Source organism: Benincasa hispida, chromosome 12 (assembly GCF_009727055.1).
Source record: "Benincasa hispida cultivar B227 chromosome 12, ASM972705v1, whole genome shotgun sequence".
Taxonomy (NCBI): Eukaryota; Viridiplantae; Streptophyta; class Magnoliopsida; order Cucurbitales; family Cucurbitaceae; genus Benincasa; species Benincasa hispida.
In genome coordinates this window covers 41,142,402-41,165,063 of record NC_052360.1, presented here as the reverse complement: position 1 = coordinate 41,165,063, position 22,662 = coordinate 41,142,402, and the positions used below count along the sequence as shown (strand labels likewise).

The 22,662-nt window shown below is 31.4% G+C and overlaps 1 protein-coding gene across 1 annotated transcript; it reads left to right on the top strand.

Moving 5' to 3' along the window:
* Positions 1-16,478: 16,478 nt before the first annotated feature.
* Positions 16,479-19,593, top strand: LOC120092695 (auxin transporter-like protein 3). The gene is made up of 8 exons (XM_039050847.1): positions 16,479-16,846; positions 16,963-17,148; positions 17,236-17,348; positions 17,471-17,654; positions 18,212-18,309; positions 18,404-18,611; positions 18,718-18,975; positions 19,074-19,593. Exons 1-8 carry the CDS (start codon positions 16,688-16,690, stop codon positions 19,266-19,268), a joined length of 1,401 nt encoding a protein of 466 aa, XP_038906775.1. The 5' UTR covers positions 16,479-16,687; the 3' UTR covers positions 19,269-19,593.
* The last annotated feature ends 3,069 nt before the right edge of the window (positions 19,594-22,662 follow it).

Below are 22,662 nucleotides of genomic sequence, written 5' to 3'. Positions count from 1 at the left end.
AGAATCATATTAAACGCATTTTCTCACTCAAATTAAAAATGGGAAGAAATCTCAAATAATTAATGGAAAATAATAAATGCATTTTCTCTATTCAACATTAAATATGCTATGTAAATATGAAAAGATATATAATAAATACATTTTTTCTCTCAAATTTTCTATCCCCAATCGCCCATCACAAGGATATTTTTGTCTGAAAATAACATTAAATCCCTTATATGAAATTATCAAAATATTTAGACATTTATAAAAATAAGTTTCCAAAAAAGTATAATAATCCCAATTTTATCCCTATGGTACCATCTTGCTTTCAAACCCAACCCACTAAGGTACTCAACCTTTAATATTAATATTGTTGTTTTCAAAACTTATTAGAGAAATATTGTTGTTTTGGGATTTCGAGACTAGAAGTCGAGGGTTGAGGATTCAACTAATGTAGAGGTCAAACATTGAGAACTCGACAAACAAAGAAAAACTTGGAAACAGTACGTAAATTAGGGTTGTCGAGGGTTGAAGTTTCGACATACATAAGTCGAAACTTCAACCCTCAACAAGAAAAAGAAAATCTCACTAATTTTGTGATGAGGATCTTGCTCTAGAAGGGAATCTCGCTAATTTTGTATATTAGGTTGTCGAAAGTTGAAGTTCCATACATAAGTCGAAACTTCAACCCTCGACAAGGAAGATAAGTGGGTGAAACAGATTGTAAGAGAGAGCGAGATTGAAAGCGAGATTGTAAGAGAGAGCGAGATTGTAGAAGAGAGCGAGATGGAAAGCGAGATTGTAGAAGAGAGCAAGATTGTAGGAGAGAGCGAGATTGAGAGAGCGAGATTGAAAGCGAGATTGTAGAAGAGAGCGAGATGGAAAGCGAGATTGTAGGAGAGAGCAAGATTGTAGGAGAGAGCGAGATTGAGAGAGCGAGATTGAAAGCGAGATTGTAGGAGAGAGCGGGATTGAAAGCAAGATTGTAGGAGAGAGTGGGATTGAGAGAGCAAGATTGAAAGCGAGATTATAGGAGAGAGCGAGATTAAGAAAGCGAGATTGTAGAAGAGAGCGAGATTGAGAGAGCGAGATTGTAGGAGAGAGCAAGATTGAGAGTGTGAGATTGAAAGCGAGATTGTAGGAGAGAGCGAGATTGTGAGCAAGAGCGAGATTGAGTCTTCCACATGGATTAAACGGTCAACCAGTCAACTGACGTGGTCTGCCACATGGAAATCGTCTTCACGTTATTTACTTTCCATAAGTCTGAAAAAGCGCATATATATCACCATGCTGCCCCTGCTCTGATTCCCCTGCACGATTCCCTGCATGTATTGACTGACTGATCCGATTCCCCTGCTCTGATTCCATACATTCATTGATGCATTCATGCCCCTCTGCCATAGCCTTAATGCCTTTTCAACCACCATAAACCCGTGGGTCGAGTGTTCAATACTCGACCTACATCCTTTTCATTTTTCCTCAATCACTCTCTCGATAATTTTTGAAGACTCATTGCCCCTTCATAGCTCACTGCCTCTTCACTGTCTTCGAAAATAAGCCTTCGAAATCATCTTCCTCTCCTCCTATTTCCATTTCTATTTCTCTTCTTGTATTTCGTTTAATACAAATTATTCTCACACAACTATACTGGTTCGTTACTCTACTAAATTTTTATTTTTTAAGAATAACTTATGAAATTTTATTTTTGTTCCTTATTATTACATATATTTTTTATAGATTCTAGTTTTTTTTATAATTTTTTGTAATTGTTGTCAAATAACAAATAATAGGAAAAAAGGGCGAACTTTGTCACTTTGAAGAAAAAAGAGAACTACCGTCGAATCTGTGAGTTGAACTTATGATATTTGAAAAGTTTAGTTTATTCTTATGATATTTGATTTATTTAGTATTAACTTTGATGTTTATAGTGTTAAAATGTTTAGTTTATTGTTATGTTTTAAGAAGTTGATATTTTATAGTTTAAATACAAAATTATTGTGATAGTTAACAAGTTTAGGTATAGTTTCAAAAGGTTTAATAAAGTTTGAAAATTTTAGTTTTATTCATATGAAATTATTGTTGTTATGTTTATTTGAAAGTTGTGATATTTTCTAGTATCACTTTGAAAATATAGTTTAAAAATAGTTTGAAAAAGTTTAATTTAATTTAATTTTTTTTTATTTGTATTAAATTTTGAAAAAATAGTTTTAAAAAAGTTTACCTCATTTTAATTTTGAAAGTTTTAATTTGTTGTTATTTTAAAAATAGCTATAAAAAGTTTAATTTATTGTTATGTTTAAAAATAATTATAAAAAGTTTAATTTATTGTTATGTTTAAAAGTTGATGTTCATAAAACTTAAAAAGTTTATATATTATAAACTAAAAAATTTAATATTTTTTAATATACTTCTTATACAAAGTATAATACAAAAAAAATGATGTTTGTCTTTTTTTTTTTTTTTTTTTTTTAGAAAATGGCAAGCAAATGCTTGGGATTTTTGTTGTTTACAAATGGTAATATGATTGATGGTATTGATGGAGTTGAGTATGACCAACCACCAGGTGGGAGTTTTACTATAAATGTGAACAGTGGAATTGTATTTAAACAATTCATTTAAATGATTGGGATGTTACTTAGTGTAGATATGGGAGCAAATCAGATAGAAATAATATATAGACATCCCAATCTAGAACCATCAGAATCAATAAGATATATGTCATTCCCTATTTCGAATGCACAAGCTATGAACTTGATGTTCTCAATGGCAATGTCAGTGCCAAATTTAGTGCATTTGTATGTAAATGTAAATATGATAGGGGTGGATCCTGATACATCATTTAACTAGTTTGAAAATCCAACTCAATGTATCGATCCTGATCTGGAGTCAGTTGCATCGCCATGTGATAATGAAGATATGGCGGTTAACAACCTGCATAGGACTTAATAGAAACGGATGACGAATTTGAAGAGTTGGATTTCGATGGTCGTAAACATGAGATGCTTTCAGATACATTCAATGATTTGGATATGAATGTACTGGATAGCATTCGGGAACATGACCCAATTGTAGCTCCTGTGGACGTTGACAATATGCAATTGTATAAAGGAATGATTTGTCAAGACAAAGAAATGCTACAACACGCAGTCAAATATTTTACAATAAAGTGTCACGCACCATACGAAGTTGTTGAATCTACACCGATGATTTGGACAATTCGGTGTAAGAATTGGGAGGAAGGTTGCAAGTGGAGACTTCGTGCAATAAAGAAAAAAATTGCATGGCTTGTTCGAGATCATTAAGTATGATGAGCATCATACATGTTTTTATTCAGAACTAAGTCAAAGTCACGTGCAATTGGATTCATCAATGATTGCACTGAAGTTCTGTGACACCATAAAAGAAAAACCATCTATCAGTGTGGCACAACTGCAGTCTGACATCAAATCAAAGTTTGGATATCATGTTCCTTACCATAGGGTATGGAAGGGAAAAAGAAAAATTGTTCGGTGATTGGGATGAGTCTTACAAATTGTTGCCCAGGTGGTTATATATGGTTAAGCAGACCAATCCCGGAACACGTGTAGAGGAAAGAGTTAAAGAAACGCTTACTGAAGGCCATGTTATCTTAACTTATGTATTTTGGGCATTTGGTTCTTGTATAGAAGCTTTTAATAAATGTCGGCCGATCATTCAGATAGATGGTACACACTTGTACGAAAAATATAGAGGAAAACTGTTGATTGCTACATCAGTTGACTCGAACGGCTATCTACTTCCACTTGCATTTTTCGTTGCTGATGAAGAGTCCGCTGACTCATGGGGATGGTTCTTGAAACACCTGAGAGAAATTATAACACACGAAGAGATTTGTTTAATTTCAGATCGACATGCTGGCATAATCGCAGCAATGAACAATTTAGCAAATGGTTGGATGGGACCAAAATGTCACCATCGTTTCTGCTTACGATATATCATCAGCAACTTTAATAAAAAGTACAAATTTAATACATTGAAAAATTATGTTTATCGTGCCGGGTGTCAGTTTCAAATTCAAAAGTTCAACAAAGCAATTGAAGATATCAAAGGAATAAATCAGAGTTGTCTGAGTTTTTTGACAACATTAGTTTAGAGCAATGGACTCAAGCACGTGATGGAGGATTCAGATATGGGTGGATGATGACAAATCTATCAGAGTGCATAAATGGAGTCCTCAAAAGAGCTCGAATGTTGCCTATAAATGCTCTTGTTCAGATAACATTCTTCAAATGCGTGAACTATTTCGAGAAAAGAAGAGAATAAATAAGGGATGCATTAGAGCATCAAATAAATACACCCGGTAATATTATTTTTTTTATAATTTATTTCAAACATATTTTATAATACTAAGTGGAGTAAAAATTCAGGTACGCACACGAAAAATAAATAAATGGGCTACACGATCTAGTAAACATGAAGTACAATCATACGATCGGTATGAAGGTGTGTTTCATGTGAAGACCGGACGTCATAGTCTCAATGCCAAAGGAGGAAACGTTCAAATATTGAGGCTAAACAGGTCCGAGCGGTACTATTCATGTAACAAGTGGCAAACATTTGGCATTCCATGCTCGCATTTTATGGCCGTTTGCTCACATTTTAACATGAACTACGAAGATTTTATTGAGGACTACTACAAATTGTCAACGTATGCTGAATGTTACTCTCCTCAATTTCAACCTGTACCGCATGAAGATTAGTGGATCACGTACCCTAATATGCCCGTCTTACATCCTAATCCATCGTTGTTGAGAAAATCTGGTAGACCGAAAAGTTCACGTTATCACAATGAGATGGATTGGACAGAACCAGCCACTCGACAACGATGTGGATTTTGTAAGCAGTTAGGACATAATCGAAGGAACTGTCCTTCGTTACTAAGACAGACTTCAGATAGTTAGGGATTGAAAAATAAATAATTTTTTTTATTATATATTCATTTTAGTGTATATTCAATTTTTTTATTATAATTTATTGTATATTCAATTTTTTTTATTATAATTTATTGTATATTCAATTTTTTTATAATAATCTATTGCATATTCAGTTTTTTTTATTGTAATCAATAAAGTTTTACATTATTCTTTACCCTCACACTTTTCTCTACTATTCAATTATAGTCAATTTTAATATTATTTTTTTTTCAGATCATGGCTTTAAACCCAGGACCTGTTGATCTTGATGTTTTGTACGACCAGTCCATTTATCGATCATATGTTGTATGGCGAGATCGTACTACTGGAGAAATATCTTACAGGCATCGAGAGGCAGTTCTCCAGTGCACTATCCCGCTCCACCCTCGAATACTACCGCTACTGCGCACATCTGAATTCTATGGGGTTGCCAAATTAGGATTTATTCAGTTGGACTGACATCTGATCATAGCCTTGGTCGAGAGATGGAGGCCCGAGACGCATACATTCCATATGTTTGTTGGAGAGTGCATTATCACTCTACAAGACATAGAAGTGTTGTTGGGGTTACCTATTGATGGTGAGTCGATCATCGGAGTGATGTCGATGACTGGCTAGAAGTTTGTCAATTGTACTTCGGTGCGACCCCACCTTTAGACAAGATTAAAGGATCGAGGTTAAGTTTAATATGGTTAGGAACACAATTTTGTGAGCTCACAGATGATGCAGACGAGGAAACCGTCATAAAATATCTGCGAGCATATATACTACAAATGATGGGTGGAAGTCTGTTTTCAGATAAATCAAATCATTTTGTTCACTTGATGTTCCTGCCACTGTTAGCTAACCTCCATGATGCGGGGTGGTATTCGTGGGGTAGAGCATGCTTGGCATGGTTGTATAGACAACTATACAAAGCAACAAGACCTGAGGTTCGAGAGATAGCTGGGTCTCTCATTTTGCAACTATGGGCTTGGGAGCGATTTCCAACAATGGCTCCACAGCTACATCATGTTAATGACGCTCAGTTAGTTGGATGAGCCTACGGTTCTCGGTATGTTGTTTTAATTCAATTTAATTTTTATATCACTGATCTAGTTAATTTAAATTCTAAATTATCAATTTAAAAATTTAGGTGGAGAGACAAATTTTGTGTGACTAGGACAGGCCACAAGCATGTAGTCAACCAGTATAGATACATGTTTGACTGCTTCAACCTGAACAGTTACATTACACTAAACCTAATTGATTATTTTATTCACATTTTATTAATATTTGTCTTTAATATTCTCTAATATAATATTTGTGTTTCAGGTTATATGGGAGCCGTAACAAAATTATTATGCATACTTTGCCTAATTTTTGTACGAATGGTCAAAGAACATATGGCGGACGATGAGTCCTCTCATATGTTTTCACATTGGTGAGTGGCATCTTCCTGCACGGGTGATGAGACAATTCGGTTTCAGCAGGATGTCTCATCGCCTTGTAATATTGAACCCGTACTGCATGATATATTGACCTAAAGGACTTGGAGATGGTCCGAAAAAGTTGTACATTTGGTAGTGCGATGGCACTATCGTGGCAAGGTTTATTGCAGTGGGAGTTTCCTCTTGAACAGATACAGATGTCACTCTAGAATATATATTCATTGTTATAATAATATCCAAGGCACTACGTCACTCGTCAGGGAGCAACTGTGGGTCATCTGATAAATGACATGAATATTATCTAATTATTTTTAATTTAAATTTATTTTAAATATTGTTCAATTGTTTTATAATTCATAGAGATCGAATAACAGTAGACTCCGTGAGGTTGCGAATGATCCGAACCAGGTTCTTGCTATATGTTAGTGACAACCAAAGCTATATGGAGGAAATTCATTATATGTATGATATACCTATTGTTCCTCCACCAGCTCCTAGGTGTTGAGGACCTGTTCGGGAAGAGGATGAGTTTGATGAGGTTTGCACATAATGTGAAAGAGTTTGTCCCTATGATTGCAGACGGCAGAGTCAAACTGATTATGTATAGTCCGATGATGATGATGCCAGCATTTTGGTTCGGGACAATTATGACTCAGAGGCTGGTCCTTCGTCTTCATACGTGCATGGACATGGTCGGGGTTATGGAGAGCATAATGAATATTTATATTATGAAGCACCTGCAGGGGTACCAGAGCAACATCAAGAAGAACCCGAGCAACCTCAAGTTCGAAGTCGATGACGACAACCAGCTCAAAATCGACGACGTCTGCCTTGTGGGACACATTGATTTTTGTAATTATTTTTATATAAATGAGATATTTAATTTACATTTTTTTATTTTTATGAGTTATTATTTTTTTTAATTTATTCTTTTTAGAGTTTAAATAAAATAATAAAATATTTTTAGAAATTGTTTTTATAAAATGGAAAATAAAAAAAGAAAGAAAGAAAGAAGGTGGAATGTGTAATAATTAAAAAAGAAAAAAAGGAAATTTGTACAATATTCTCGCTCTCTATCAAAATCTCGCTATTTCGCACTCGCTCAAAATCTCGCTCTCTCTCTCAAAATCTCGCTCTCGAATTTGATTGGGAAGTTCAGTGGCAAAAAGAAGGAGATTCATTAGCTCGTTATTTAGTCAGACTTGCTGAGATGACAGAATCCGTAAAAATTATTCAACAAGCTTTGGAAGGAATTCCAGGGGGACCTTATGAAAATTTAGAAATACGATCTTTTGATAGAGGAAGGTCTCGGAATGATAATTAAACAGACTCAATAATAATGTTAGGAATGGCAAGGTCAAGGGTTCAAAGTTCGACGTACAAATAAAAGGAAGGTCGAGGGTTCAAAATTCAACCTATCTAGGTCGAATTTTCAACCATCGACTTATTTTTTAAAAAAACAACAACAATATTTTTACAAATAGTTTGAAAACAATGATATTTTCCTAAATAGTTTCTAAAAAGACAATATCCTTTTAATTTTCCCCTAAGGTACTACTAATTTTATTTTATTTCGGTAAGAAAAAAAAGATTATTCTATTTCATCTTAAGATAATCATAATTATTATTTTGATATCTGTATTTTGAGTTTCATTTATTTTAGTCAATTTATTTTAAAAACTTCTAACTTCAATCTTTTAAAATTAATTTTTATCCAAATTTGTTAAATACGAATACTAATTTTCATGGAAAAAAAAAACAGTGAATGTATTTTCATAATTTAAAATTTATGAAGAGAATTCTATTAAAAATTAATATTTAAAAAAAAATTTAATAACCAACTAACTACAAGGACTTATTTTCTTAAAGTACAAACGATTTTTTTATTACCAAATAATGTATCTAAAGTAAGTGAAAATTATAAATTTCGTCAATTTTAAGCATTGTGATGTCTATTCCCTCCCGTACTTTTACTTTAAAAATATTCTAGCCGGTCTAAAATTTGAGAGTTGTGTATATATTTAAACACTGATTCAGAAAAAGTAATCCAGGAGATTTTTTTTGCCCATTAACTTTTAAATTAGTATAAAATATTGATGTGTACATTTATCGAATAATTTTGTATTTCTATTTTTTTTTCATATTCATCAAGGAACTTCATTTTTCTTTTTATATCTGCTTTTCACATTTATCAATTAACTTCACGTTTCTCCTCTTAATTTATTTTTCACAATTATTAAAAAGTTTCATCTTACGATTTTATACCTCAAACGTAAACTTAATAACTACAAACATATTAACTATATCAGTGAGCCAAATAATACCTATAAAAGTTCATCATCAAAAAAGATCCTGACAGAACAGTCTCTCAATGCCAAAAAATGCAAGTGAAAAAAATAACAAAATCAAGATTTCATCAGGAAAATAGTAAACATACTATCATCCAAATTTTTCGAAATTTAATTAACCCCAAAATATCTTTGGCAGTCTATACAAATATATGTAACTATTAATCACGTGTACAGATTGAAATCTTCAAAACGTAATTTTTGCTAAAAACTCGGACGCGCTTTAAATTTGAATTTACCTTATCACATTTTATTGAAATCCAGATTATCTTTCTTCCTTTTTTTTCTTTTTTTTTTTCATGATGTTTTTGTTTATTTTATGTTTTCATATTTTGATTTATGTTTTCTTATTTAGATTTTTTTTTGTTATTTTCAAATGAAGAAAAATGAGTCAACTTATTTACAAATATAGCAAAATTTTACTATCAAGTAGAGATAGATCACGATTGTTTTGATAGATATCTATCGTGGTATATCGCGATCTATCACTAATAGATGGTGATATTTTACTATATTAGAAAATATTTTCAGCAATTTTACCATTTAAAATAATTACATTTTTTATTATCTTCTAAAATATCTAATGTTAATTAACCTAAGCACATGCATTAAGTTTTTGGGCTAAATCATGACGATCAATTATTGAAAAAGCCAATTAATTAATCAATTGTTTTCTATCCCTAAGCCACTCAAGACAACTATACAATGTTATCGAAAAAGTCGTGGAAACAAACATACACCCATGGGATGACTTTAGCTACTTGGCAAGTAACACATAACAATTATAGATTAATGTTAAGTTTCGAACGATTAACATATATAAATGTTTGTCAGTCCTAGTCATTCAAACATGCTAAGAATTAAACCAAAAAGATAAGAGGCTCAAGAGATAGAAATATATACATTCAAGCCCAAAAAATCCTCTCAAAATAAAAAAAGTTCTTCCAAAATCCTCTAAACTAGAAAACCCATAAATTTTACCTTCCCATGGTGATGGAGAAACTAAAATCCGACCTCATTCCGATCGATTACAAGTGAAGATCCCAAAATAGAGAAAATGGAAGAGAGAAGCGGGGAAAAAAGGCTAGAGGTCCGAGTGGGACGCATTCTAATGATCTAAAAATGAAGAGGAAATATATATCAGTCAAGGTAGCGATGCGACGCTGAGAGACAACGTTATGGTGCCTTAGTCCAACCTTCATATGGTTTGCGTCGTGTCGCAGTGTCAGGTAGCACTACGACGCTCATGTCTTGGGTGCGTGCACGTGCCTACGTGATGGATCTCCATCAAAGTCATATTGCCCCTTCTGCCTTTAGTGTCGTGCATGGCACCAAGCCTCTTGTCTCGGTTACGAGCTTCCCTATAGCATTGCCACTGTACGCATGTCCACAATAGGAAGTGATTTAGGGGTCATTTTTGTCTTTTTCGCTCCTTTGAAGTTTAGTTGCTCTAATTAACTTTTAATTGCTCCAAATTAACCTCGAATGACTCGTAACACTCCTGAATATATGATTTTCTTGAGATCCTATACATATAAACATATAAATAAATTAAATATCATAAACGAGCTAGATTAAAGGCACTAAAATAGCACATTTCAGATGCTATCATTTTTTATATCTCCCTGTATGTGGTAAATATGGAAACTTATAGAGCATTTATCTAACTTAAATGTCTAATTATCTTCTGTTCTTAATCCATATATAACTAAAATCGAAAAAGGAATAAATAAGATTGATTTTTTTAAAAGGAACATCTAAATAAGAAAACATAAAATAAACAAAACAATATCTTGAAAATAAAAAAGATCATGAAAAAAAAAAAAAAAAAGATAACATGAAATTAAAAAATATGGGATAACGTGAGTTTAAACTTGAGAAGGACAAAAAAATTTAGTAAAGACCTTGATTTTCAAATTTAAATCTGCCAAGACGATATATAATTATACTTTAGTGTAAAGATTGATGAAGGCATTTTGGTATTCATCAAATTTTGAATCATGTGGGTGAGATTTTATTTACCATTTTTCTATTGAAACTTCGTTTTTTTGCTATTCGTTCAAATGAAATCGCAAAACTCACTATCAACCACAAATTTCCATCATATTACTGTTCACCAAATGAAGTGGATTCCAAAAGGTTCCACTTTTGTAGTTCTAATTAGCTAATCAAATTCAAACCAAAACTTCATTTAAAAATCTTAGGTTATGCTATATCTAAATGTAGGATGGACATGACAACATTAAAAGGGTTGACTAGTGTTGCTCAATAAAAACTAATTTTTTTTCTAGAAATTAAACTAAAGTATTTCAATATAGATTAAACAAGCAGACAATATTTAACACAATGAATCAAGTGGTATGGATTATTTTCATTGAGTTATCATTAATAAATTTTAACCGTCTTCAATTAACATTTAAGTGTTAAATTTAAGTTTGGATTGATAATTTTAGGAGTTATCGAATTTGATTATTATGAACATGTCTTTTAGTATCTAGTTTTTGGGTCATTCAAGGGTTGGAAGTTATCTCATACAACGGCTACAGAAGGCCTTGAATTCACACTATAAAAGGGTGACTTTTTGAATTTGAATGAAGTATATTTCTTATGATTGAGGTCCTTTCTTAGTAGTCAGTAACTATCTTGTAATTCTTAAGATAATGCATGTGAGTCATTCAATCAAGTCTTGATTAAGTTTGATTGTGGAGTGATTCATTATATAAGAAAAGAGACTCTTTCGATGTTAAAAATACCATCGGGAGTTAAGTAGTCAAGAGAGACGTTATCTCCCAATGTCGTAAAATCAAAGGTTACTTCTAGATCTTTGATCTAAGAGGTAATCTAATTCTAGCCCTTTTCTTTGAATTGATCTAAATTTCGTATAAGAAGGTGTTAGTTTCTTAGATTCAAAGGCTCTTACTTCAACAAAATTTTGTATTTATGCACTTCAGATTATGGTTGCTCTATCAGAAAGGCAACTACTAAGGTCCCATTTTGTAACTATTCTTTTTTCTTTTTTTAATTTTTGAAAATTAAGCCAATTTCCTAAATTTCTCACAATGGTTTACATTTTTCTTAAGTGAAAAATGTAGAGTTTTCAAAACCTAATTGGCTTGGTTTTTTAAAGCAATTGTAAAAAGTACATAATAAAGCAAGAAATTTAGAGGTAAAAAGAGTTTATAATTTTAATTTTCAAAAACTAAAAACTAAAAATAAAATGCAAGGACCTAAGTATGCAACTCTCATAAAAATAACAAAGATCATAAATTAAAATAATAAAGAGAAACAGATGACGTAAGATTTTATAGTGATTTAGAATATACTCCACTCCCCAAGACTCCTTAGACATTTTACTGCAAGGATTGTGTTACGGGTGAGAACCAAACCAATTTACCATTTGGAAGTTTATGATCCAACCGCTTTCGATTCTTTTCAATTGATTCAAGTCAATCCACTCCTTTTAATGGGTTCAGATCAAAGTTCAAGATTAAACACTATACCCACAAATTAGTACAAATTCCCAATATAAATTGATAAAATTGAATTCCCACGAAAAGAAAATTCTCACATGAGTAGATTAATAAAGTTGCCCACTAAAAAACACACTCCAACATTATTCTCATAAAAATAACATAGTCAAGATCAATAGACCTTGACAAACTATGATTTTTGGGCACCTTTTTGGAACAAAATAGATTATAAAGCTTGCTGAATTGCATGGGAGAGTGAGAAAGAAGATGAAATATGGGTAGATTATAAAATTGAAGGATTTAAAAGTAGCCATTAGATTTAGATAAAAAATGATAAAAGGTGGAGATTAAAAGGTAAAATAGGAAGTGATAATAATAATAATAATAATAATAATAATAATAATAATAATAATGGAAAGTGACAGTTGGAGGTTACCATTTCTTTTTCCTAAAATTATTATTATCATTATTTTTCTTTCTTAATATTAGTAATGGTAATAATACTAATAAAATGGAAAGTGACAGTTGGTAGTTACCATTTATTTTTTCTAATTTGAAAATTATTTGAGCTTTTTTTTTTCAAAGAAAATATTCAAATAGCACCACGTGTCACGATTCCATCATCTATTAATTTGATTCTTTCACCACATGTACATAACAAGTAGTATCACATTTCTTTTCATGCTTGGACTACATATGCCACGACACTACTCGATGTTCAATTTGAATCATTTAAAATGTGTTAGAATTATCTTTTCAAACTCTATATTATAGACACTTTTTACACTAAAATTATCAGTAAATAAATGTTTGTTATCATCTAAGAATATGATATAATTGAGACTCATAAAGTTAACAATAAATTCTAACTCCTTATAAATATTCTCAAATGATTTTTTTTTAAGGGATTCAAAGTTCTTTCCAAATAAATTGTCTTCTTCTATTAAAGAAAAAAAAAAGTAAATTAACGAGTATTGATATATAATGATATAAACATCAATACATATCAATACTCTTTAACTTGGATATATTTATTTATGGTAACACACAAATATATAAATACATAAATATGTAATTTTAAACCCTAAATTCTAAAATTTCGAAAATTACACTTATAATTTAATCAATAAAATATTATTTCAATATATATTACAAATTGTATGTCACTAGCCATTCAAAATCTTTTGAAGGTATCATTTTGAGCCTATACATTTGAAGGTAGAAATAAAAATACTAAATTTGAAGCCAAATGATTTTCTTTTAGCGAAAATTAAAATAGGAAAAAAATGTGCATAAATTAGAAAAAAGTTTTTCATTTGTAGGGTTAGGGATTAGGTTGGCCATTATCATCAGCATCATCACCATTAAAGTGGGGCTTTTTAATATTTGGAAGAATTAATGACCAATCCAAGCTGTAGATAAATATTCTCAAACTCCAATATAGCCATCATTGTCGTGTCACTCTCCAAGAATCCAATGGAAAGCAATTTATCTTTCACAACTTTTTATTTCAAAAGTGTCAAAACTAAATTGGAAGTGTTAGCCATATCAAATAATAGTATTTTTTTTTTTTTTTAGAATACAATGAAGTAGAGAATTATATATATCAATGTATATACATGTGTCATATTTGGGATAGAAAATCACATAAATTTCAACTAATTAATAATATATAATAAATACATTTAAAGTTTAAAGGGAATTCATTAGAATATTTTACTAATTAAATAGAATGTATAATATATATTGCGATATAAATAAATTTTTTATATATATTAAGAATTATGTTGAACTTTAAGTGATTTAGATATTGTGATATATTGAAATGATTAATTTAATTTTGAATTATACTTCTGTTATAGAGTTGTTATTAAATTTTGATTTATCAGGATTATACATGCTATGGTATGAAAGAAATTTATGATATATACTAGAATTTATGCTAAATATTGATCAATCTCTAATTTATATTTGTAGTATATTTCATATATTGGTTAAATATTAGCAAACATCTAAAACAATGTTCTAAGGTATATTTAATATAACTAGGAACCCGTTAGAAAAACTCGGTATGTCTAGATGCATTAAATGAAAAATAAAAACATATTAATTGCATTTTCTCTCTCTAAGTGAAAATGAGAAGAAATCTCAAATAATTAATAAAATTTTCTAATTTTGTCTCTCCAACCGTCCACACAAGGAGTATAATTGTAGGTTAGGGACTAAAAGGTAATTGGATCATAATTTTTGTGTAATTAACAAACCCACCTAGCATTTGTATAAATAATAGAAAAGATTGACATAATCGAAATATAGAACCTTTATTGAGGTGTTATGTGTTGTTATTCAAACTCTAATTATGTTTTTCTTTCTTTAAAAAAAATATAGATGATTAGAGCAAAATGATAAATGTTTCATAATGAGTTAATTTCGTCGATTTTATCCTACAAATTTATGAACATTATGCTCATCTTTTCTAATAAACATTACCAAAGCAATTAGTATTATTATTATCAATAGAAAGATTAATTAATTATTATGTAAAATATATAAATGAAAGAAGGAAAAATAAAATGGAATGAAGAAATTTATAATGGAGTTTTTATTAGAGTAGCACTTAATATCATGATTAAGGATAGGAAAAAGAATGGGCCCATTTAACCCAAGCTGATAAAAGGGAAGACATGCAGTGGGGTCCACGTGGAAATTTTAGTTTAATTGCAAAGCCAGTTGTCACACGTGTGTTACTAATCATATTTACCACTAACCTCGCCCTTAATGCAATCATTCTTTCCATCTTCCACTCCCATTTAGACCTTCCTTTTTGAAACCTCAAACAATATATTTAGTCAATCAATCTTCCAACCTTATATTTATTTATTAAAAAAAAATGATTTTCTCTTTAAATTCTTCCGTAGGCCTAGCAACAAAAGGAAAACTACATTCTGATTTTGTTTACCAAGGCAAGTTGTAACGAAAATTTGTATAATTTTATTAATGGATGAATCGTAATAGACTTGAACCGCAAATATAATTAAATTATTTCTGATCGTATGTATCTAAAATTATAAATCTATCACATTTTATCATTACTATTACCATTACCGTTTCTGTTTGACCTTAACGTAACGATAAATGTAACATTGAATGTAAATTAATAATTTTTATACTGTTACAGTAACAATATCTGTAACAATAACAATAACAAAAACAATAAAGATAAGATCTCACGTAATTTTCAATTGCAATTAGATTGAATACATTTTATTTCTCAATTAGATTATACAATTTGATTACAAATTTCAAAGTGGACTCCACATCTCACTACGACATAAAGTAGATAAACAATAACAAAAGTAATCAACTAGGGATGACTTTTTACATTATCATTGATGGATTACTTTTTAACCAATGTAAGCGTGGCCTAAATTAAAAAGGTATTATAGTGGGAGAAAACAAATTAATTTTCACCTCTAAGCATGACTTGTTATATCAATTTTACTATAAAGTTTCACTTTCATTAAATCATGCTTAACTTTATATAATTGTTTGCAACTTATACACACTAGTTAATTGATCTTTCCATTGACGACTTTTATTAGATGATTTAAATTGAAACTATTTTCAAAATTCACACTCTTTATCTAAATTTTTGGTGTAATTTAATGAAATTGGAAGTTTAAAATAAACAAATCAATTCGACAAATTCAATAATAAAAATGAATTTTTTTAAATTATCTTATTATGTGAGTTTAGAAGCAATCATGTCATTGCAACATTTCATTGATGACATTGGTGAGAAGTATTTAAACTTTCCAATATTCAAAATTAAAGTAATAAAACACTCGAAATTCCTTGTTTGAATCCCAACCTCCTTAATTTGGTTGTAACAATTGGAATATATATATTATGTTTTTTTCTTTATTGGCTTTATTAAATAAAAATAAAAAAAAGAGAGAGAAAAAGAGAGAGAGAAATAATGGGGATAGTGGGCCAACCCGCTCGTGCAGTGCATGCTAGGCCTGGCCCATAAAACTCTGCTTTTGAAGCCCACATGTGAAGAACCTCTTTTAAAACGTTCCTTTTCATTTACCCTTCTCTAAAAGCTGGAACAAAGAAAAAGGAAAAAAAAAATAAATAAATAAATTGGAATTTCAGTTGATTGAAACAGTTCCATAATACCCACCACCGAAAGCTACAAGAAGAAGAAGGCAGCTTAGTTTGAAATAAAACTTATATCTATTGCTCAACCCTCAATATTCATTTCTAACTCTTCATTTCATCTCTTCATCAAAATTCCAACCTATCAAAAAATATCTTTTTTCAAACTTATTACAACTAATAATCAAATTAATTAAAATTAAAATAAAAGCCCATTTCTTCATTTACATTATCTTAGTAATGTGATGAAGTTGAAGAGCAAAAACAGAGTGCGCCTTCTCTTGTCTATTTAAAGACTCAAAATCCAACCATTGCTTCCTCCCACCTTACCCAAACGGGCGCAAATGGCTTCTGAGAAAGTTGAAACTGTAATTGCAGGAAATTATGTTGAAATGGAGAGAGAAGAGGGAGATTCTTCAAAGCCCACCAAGGGCAAGCTCTCTACTCTCTTCTGGCATGGCGGTTCTGTTTATGATGCATGGTTTAGCTGTGCTTCTAATCAGGCAAAATACTCCTCCATTTTGCAGTTTCATTTCATACCCATCTGTTTTTTGAGTCTCTCTTGTGTTTTCTGATTCTGGGTTTCGTTGTTTTTGGGGGGATTTTTGGGTTCTTACAGGTTGCTCAAGTGCTTCTCACACTTCCATATTCATTTTCACAACTGGGGATGCTTTCTGGGATTCTTTTCCAACTTTTCTATGGTCTAATGGGAAGCTGGACTGCTTATCTTATCAGTGTTCTTTATGTTGAATACAGAACCAGAAAGGAAAGAGAGAAGGTTGATTTCAGAAACCATGTCATTCAGGTAAGTTCTTAATCTTCATAATAACCACATACCCCATTTCTTGTTTCTTTTTCCCCAAAACGGCTCTCGATTTTTTCCCTTCTGCAGTGGTTTGAAGTTCTTGATGGGTTGCTGGGGAAACATTGGAGAAATGTGGGTTTGTTTTTCAACTGCACTTTTCTCCTTTTTGGATCTGTGATTCAATTGATAGCTTGTGCGAGGTATTCTTAAGTTTAAGTTGTTTAAACAATAACAAAGAAGGAATTACCTGAATTTGGATTAGTGGAAGCTTCAATAATTCTTTGCCTTTTTTCACACGATTTTGATGGGTTTGGTTTTGCAGTAACATATATTACATAAACGACAATTTGGACAAGAGAACTTGGACCTATATCTTTGGCGCTTGCTGTGCTACCACTGTCTTCATACCCTCTTTCCACAATTACAGAATTTGGTCGTTCCTTGGCCTCATGATGACAACCTACACTGCTTGGTATATGACCGTTGCTTCCCTTATCCACGGACAGGTACTATAATAACATTAATACCCTCAACTTTCTTTACTTTAATGTTTTACAATTTCATATTCTGTTCTACCTGCTTGTTGCTTGCTCCTAAAACAATCCAAACACATCTTAATTGTTTATTACTATGGAAGATTTCAATTTAAACATGAAACTGAGCATTTACCTGAATTGGGTTTCATTGAAATAGAATGAAGAAGAATAATGTTTGCGTTAAGAAATCGACCACCAAAGATGAACAAAAAAACATAATACAATAGAAAATCAACAAAGAAATTTATGTCTTTCACTAAAAGTGTGTTAGCTAAGTCCACGGGCAGAGGGAAAACGATTTATTATTAGAGAGAATAATTCAAATTATAAATCATTAGTGCCTCTTGGGGTAGAAAGTCTATATAATGCAGTTCTAGGGGTAGAAAGTTTATATAATACAGTTCTCTAAATCCTAAGGTCAAAATCGTAAATAATGTAAATATGACAAATATAAATACAACTTAGGTTTAAAATGAACAAAAGTTGGTAATCTCTGTTTGTTTTTTTGTTTTTTTTTTCCTGTGAAGGCTGAGGGAGTGAAGCACTCAGGGCCTGCTAAAATGGTTCTGTACTTTACTGGGGCTACCAACATTCTTTACACCTTTGGAGGACATGCTGTAACAGTGTAAGAATTTAAAAGATAATTTTAGAATTGGAAATAGAAGACATACATTCAGTTTTACCAAATTTGTATTCAATTTTTTTTGTTGTTGATGTAGGGAGATTATGCATGCCATGTGGAAGCCACAGAAATTCAAGCTTATTTACTTGATGGCAACTCTCTATGTGCTTACGTTGACTTTGCCATCAGCTTCTGCTGTTTATTGGGCTTTTGGGGATGACCTCTTGACCCATTCAAATGCTTTTGCTTTGCTTCCTAGGAATGGCTTCAGGGACACTGCTGTCATCCTCATGCTCATCCATCAGGTGACATTATAATTACAAAATATCAAGCCCCATTTTGAATAAGATTCATTGAGATCGTGCCTTTTTGCAATATAACGCTTGGGAATGGTGATTGTTGATTCTACAGTTTATAACATTTGGGTTTGCCTGCACACCTCTCTACTTTGTGTGGGAGAAATTCATAGGAGTACATGAGACAAAGAGCTTGATCAAGAGAGCTCTCGCCCGACTACCCGTAGTGATACCGATATGGTTTTTGGCAATAATTTTCCCATTCTTCGGACCAATCAACTCGACGGTGGGATCCCTTCTCGTCAGCTTCACCGTCTATATAATCCCTGCTTTAGCTCACATGGTCACTTTTGCTTCTCCATCAGCTAGAGAGGTTGTTAATCTATTGCTTCCCCAACTCCCTTTTATCCAGTTCACAATTCAATTTCTCTCAACTTGTTAACCCTCTTTTTTCTCTATTGAATAATACAGAATGCAGTGGAGAGAGCTCCATCATTGTTGGGAGGTTGGGCAGGGCTGTACTCTGTGAACATATTTGTGGTTGGATGGGTTTTGATTGTGGGATTTGGATTTGGAGGTTGGGCGAGCATGCTCAACTTCATACATCAAGTTGACACTTTTGGATTATTCACCAAATGCTACCAGTGCCCTCCTCATAAGCATTGAGTTAAAAACTCACAGGAGACAGATCATATCACTCAAATTTTAAACAAAAACAGGCACTGAGACTGAGATAAAGTAACATAAATATGTTTGTGTGTAAAGAGTTTGGCAATCCCTAAATTTTTCTTCTTTTTCCTTCTTTGCCTTTTCCATGTATTGGTGATGGGTTTTAAGACAAGGTGTGATGGCAATGTTGGCCACCCCTATACAGACCCCCAGTTGAGTTTGTAACTGGTGAGTCCTCCTCTAGCTTTTTCTTTTTGATATTAAGAAATCTGTTAAAGTCTTTCTCTTTATGAATGAGATCATTCCATTATCATCCCTTAAACTGGAAGCACATTTGAAAGAAAAATGGTTGGTTATACAAAGACATTCTTATCATTTGAATTTTAAAAAACCTCTGGTTCTTGATTAATGACATTATTAACATAAAGTTGTGACAGATTTGTAAGGTGTAAGGTATGTTGGAGGGAATTTGTTGTTTTCTGGTTGTTCTTTGCATTAAGGACAGATGAAAGAAGTCAATAGTTCGTCTCGAGAATGAGAATGCAACCATATAGTCATTGTCCTAACTATCTGTCATAACACTACAAATTATTGAATTTGCCATACCTATTGAGAGGGAGAGAACAAAATAATAATAATAAAAGAAGAAACAAAGATAATTTGTGAAACCCAATCAGTAACCAAATCTCTGATAGGGTGCAGCTGATTAAGTTAGAAACTTTTTTCTCTCTTTGCCTTTATACAATCTTTTTTCTCTCTTTGCCTTTATACAATCTTATAGACTAGGTGTCATGAGAAAAAGTTAAATTAAAGTTAAATTACAAGTTTAGTTTGTATATATTGTTTTTTTTTAACATTAACAAGTACTTAATAGTTTATGAATTTTAAGATTTGTATTTAGTTGGTCTCTCTATTTTAAAACTACCGAACATGTTTTTGAATTCTTAATTTTATACCTAATAGATAGTTTAACATTTGACGAATCTATTCGATCTAACATAAAATTTTGCCGTCTCGTCAACGAGAGTGGATTGATAGAGATGGCTTTTATGTCGGTCAATTTATGAATATTGTGTCTTAAAGATTATAACTTTTAATAATGAATAGGTTTGTGAATATTAAGAAATATTAAATGGGCCAAAGACCTATTAGACAACAAATTGAAAGTTCACGAGCTTATTAGATATAAAATTGAAAATTTAGGAATTTATATTGCACAATTTTAAAAACTTAAGAACTTAGATACAAAATTGGAAGTTCAAACACCTAGTAGAAACTTTTTAAAGTTTGGCCTATATTTAAGGGCTAAACTTGTAACTTTAAATCCTAAACCCTAAAAAAAAAAAATAAAGAATGGTGTCTTTATTTTTTTTTATTCAATAATTGTATGGACAGAAATCAAACTGATAGAACCATTAAATTGCGATACTTTTGTACATTCTTTAGGCTCGATTTATTACGCTTTATTCTCCATTCGATAGAGGTTGTGTGGTCCGAGGTCACTATGGAGTACTTTGAAAGAATCGAGATGAAATTGGAGTTAGTCGACCTAAATTGAGCAACTGTGAATCATGAAAATGGACGTCCAAGCCAAGAAACTTGAGGTGACAATGTTTAGTCGATGTAGAATTCTACCAAATATAAATACTCACCGACATTTTAATCACTTTTGAAAATTTGGGTAGTGTCGAAAAGCTATCCCTAGTCCCTTGACGCTATCATATATATATATTATAAACACATCTCTTCAATCTTTACATCATAACTTTTATGGTGTATGTGACTGTTTTGGGTGAATGACTACTTGTTTTCTTCGTTATCACTATGCCAATATATTAAGTTGGGAATAGCTTAAACTGAACTAACTTTGGAAGAATAACTTAACCAATAGTTACTTATAAAGTTTAAATTATACCCAATTAAACAAGTTTATAACCCAATCCAACTGATAGAATATGGATTTTTGTTGGGTTCATTGAACATTTTCTGAACCCCTCTAATTGTGAATCTATTTTGGGCCATCACCTTCAAGGGTCTTTGGTCAAAAAAGTTTGATTAGTGAAGAGGAAATTTTGGTGGGTCCTAATGGAAAAGATGAAAGGATCGATGGGTTTGGAGTTGTTCAATCTTATTTGGAAGCTCTCAACTTATTTCAATGCCAACTTCTATTCATTTCCCAACATTTTTATGTAATGACAAACTTACCTCATTTACTCTAATTCTAATGCATATAATAGTAGTTTTCATCAATCAAAATCTTGTTAAAATTTGTTCGACAACTATTGTCATCTTGTCGCCGATAATGAAATGAAAAAAGAAAATAATCTTGGAAGCAGACATATCCATTGTTTACAAAACACAATTGATGTGATGATGGGATGATTAAAAGAGTGAGGATAAAATATTTGGTAAGAGTTGAATAATCTCTTAGTTTAATATTATATTAAAAGCAATGAGATGATAATGGCTGGTATTTGATGAACATCAATTTGATATCTCGTATTAGTAAACATTGATAAGCTCTAAAATGTCGTTATCAATGAAAATGTCGAAGATCTCAATTTCACAGCAATATCAATAACATGTCGATGTTAATGAATATTTGTGAAAAAATAAATTATAATGACAATTGTTTTAAAAAATATATTAAACTTAGTAAATGAACATTATATATTTTTCAAACGGAGTTAAAATGTTTATTATTTATACCATATTCATATTAGTTAATATAATTGCTGAAGTCGAAATATTAATATGGAAATATTAATATAAACATTGACAAATTGATATAATATCACAATCAATCTAGCTCGTCCCCATAATTATAGTCTTATTATTTTTAACCTATCGAGTAAATCTAGCTTGTTCTCGTAATTATATTCCTATATTATATTATTTTTGAACTTATCAAGTACACTTCACACTATTAGAAAATCTTATAATTTATTGTTTATACATATTACATGATGTTCTTTGTTTGTAACCGACATGTGAAACTGTAATTACACTCTCTACTAATCACTTGAATAAAGGACAATGTAGTTGTCTTAGATCGATGTTGTTCCTCTTATAAAATCATCCATTCTAACAAACTAGTGATCAAACGTATAAATGGCTCTAGTATGGATCTCCCAACCAAACAAGATAGGAAACAATTGGATACCTATTCCATGCAAACAAATGAAATGAGGTTTGTTATTTATATAATTGAGCTGTCGTTTTCCTATATGTTTAAGGGCCACTTTTAAATTGACAGTGATTTTGATCCTAACAAGCTAGTACCTTAATTTGAAAGGATTCACAAAGCTACGTCAAAGTCCTTTTGGGACATGACAGAAAATAAAAGGAAATTTATGAAAAATAGCATGTTTAGGTTTTCATCTTATAAAAT

Coding starts and splice junctions, on each gene's coding strand:
- LOC120092695 (XM_039050847.1), top strand. CDS start 16,688: ATGGCTTCTGAGAAAGTTGAAACTGTAATTGCAGGAAATTATGTTGAA. Junction 16,847..16,962: donor TTAGCTGTGCTTCTAATCAG/GCAAAATACTCC, acceptor GGGTTCTTACAG/GTTGCTCAAGTGCTTCTCAC. Junction 17,149..17,235: donor TCAGAAACCATGTCATTCAG/GTAAGTTCTTAA, acceptor TCCCTTCTGCAG/TGGTTTGAAGTTCTTGATGG.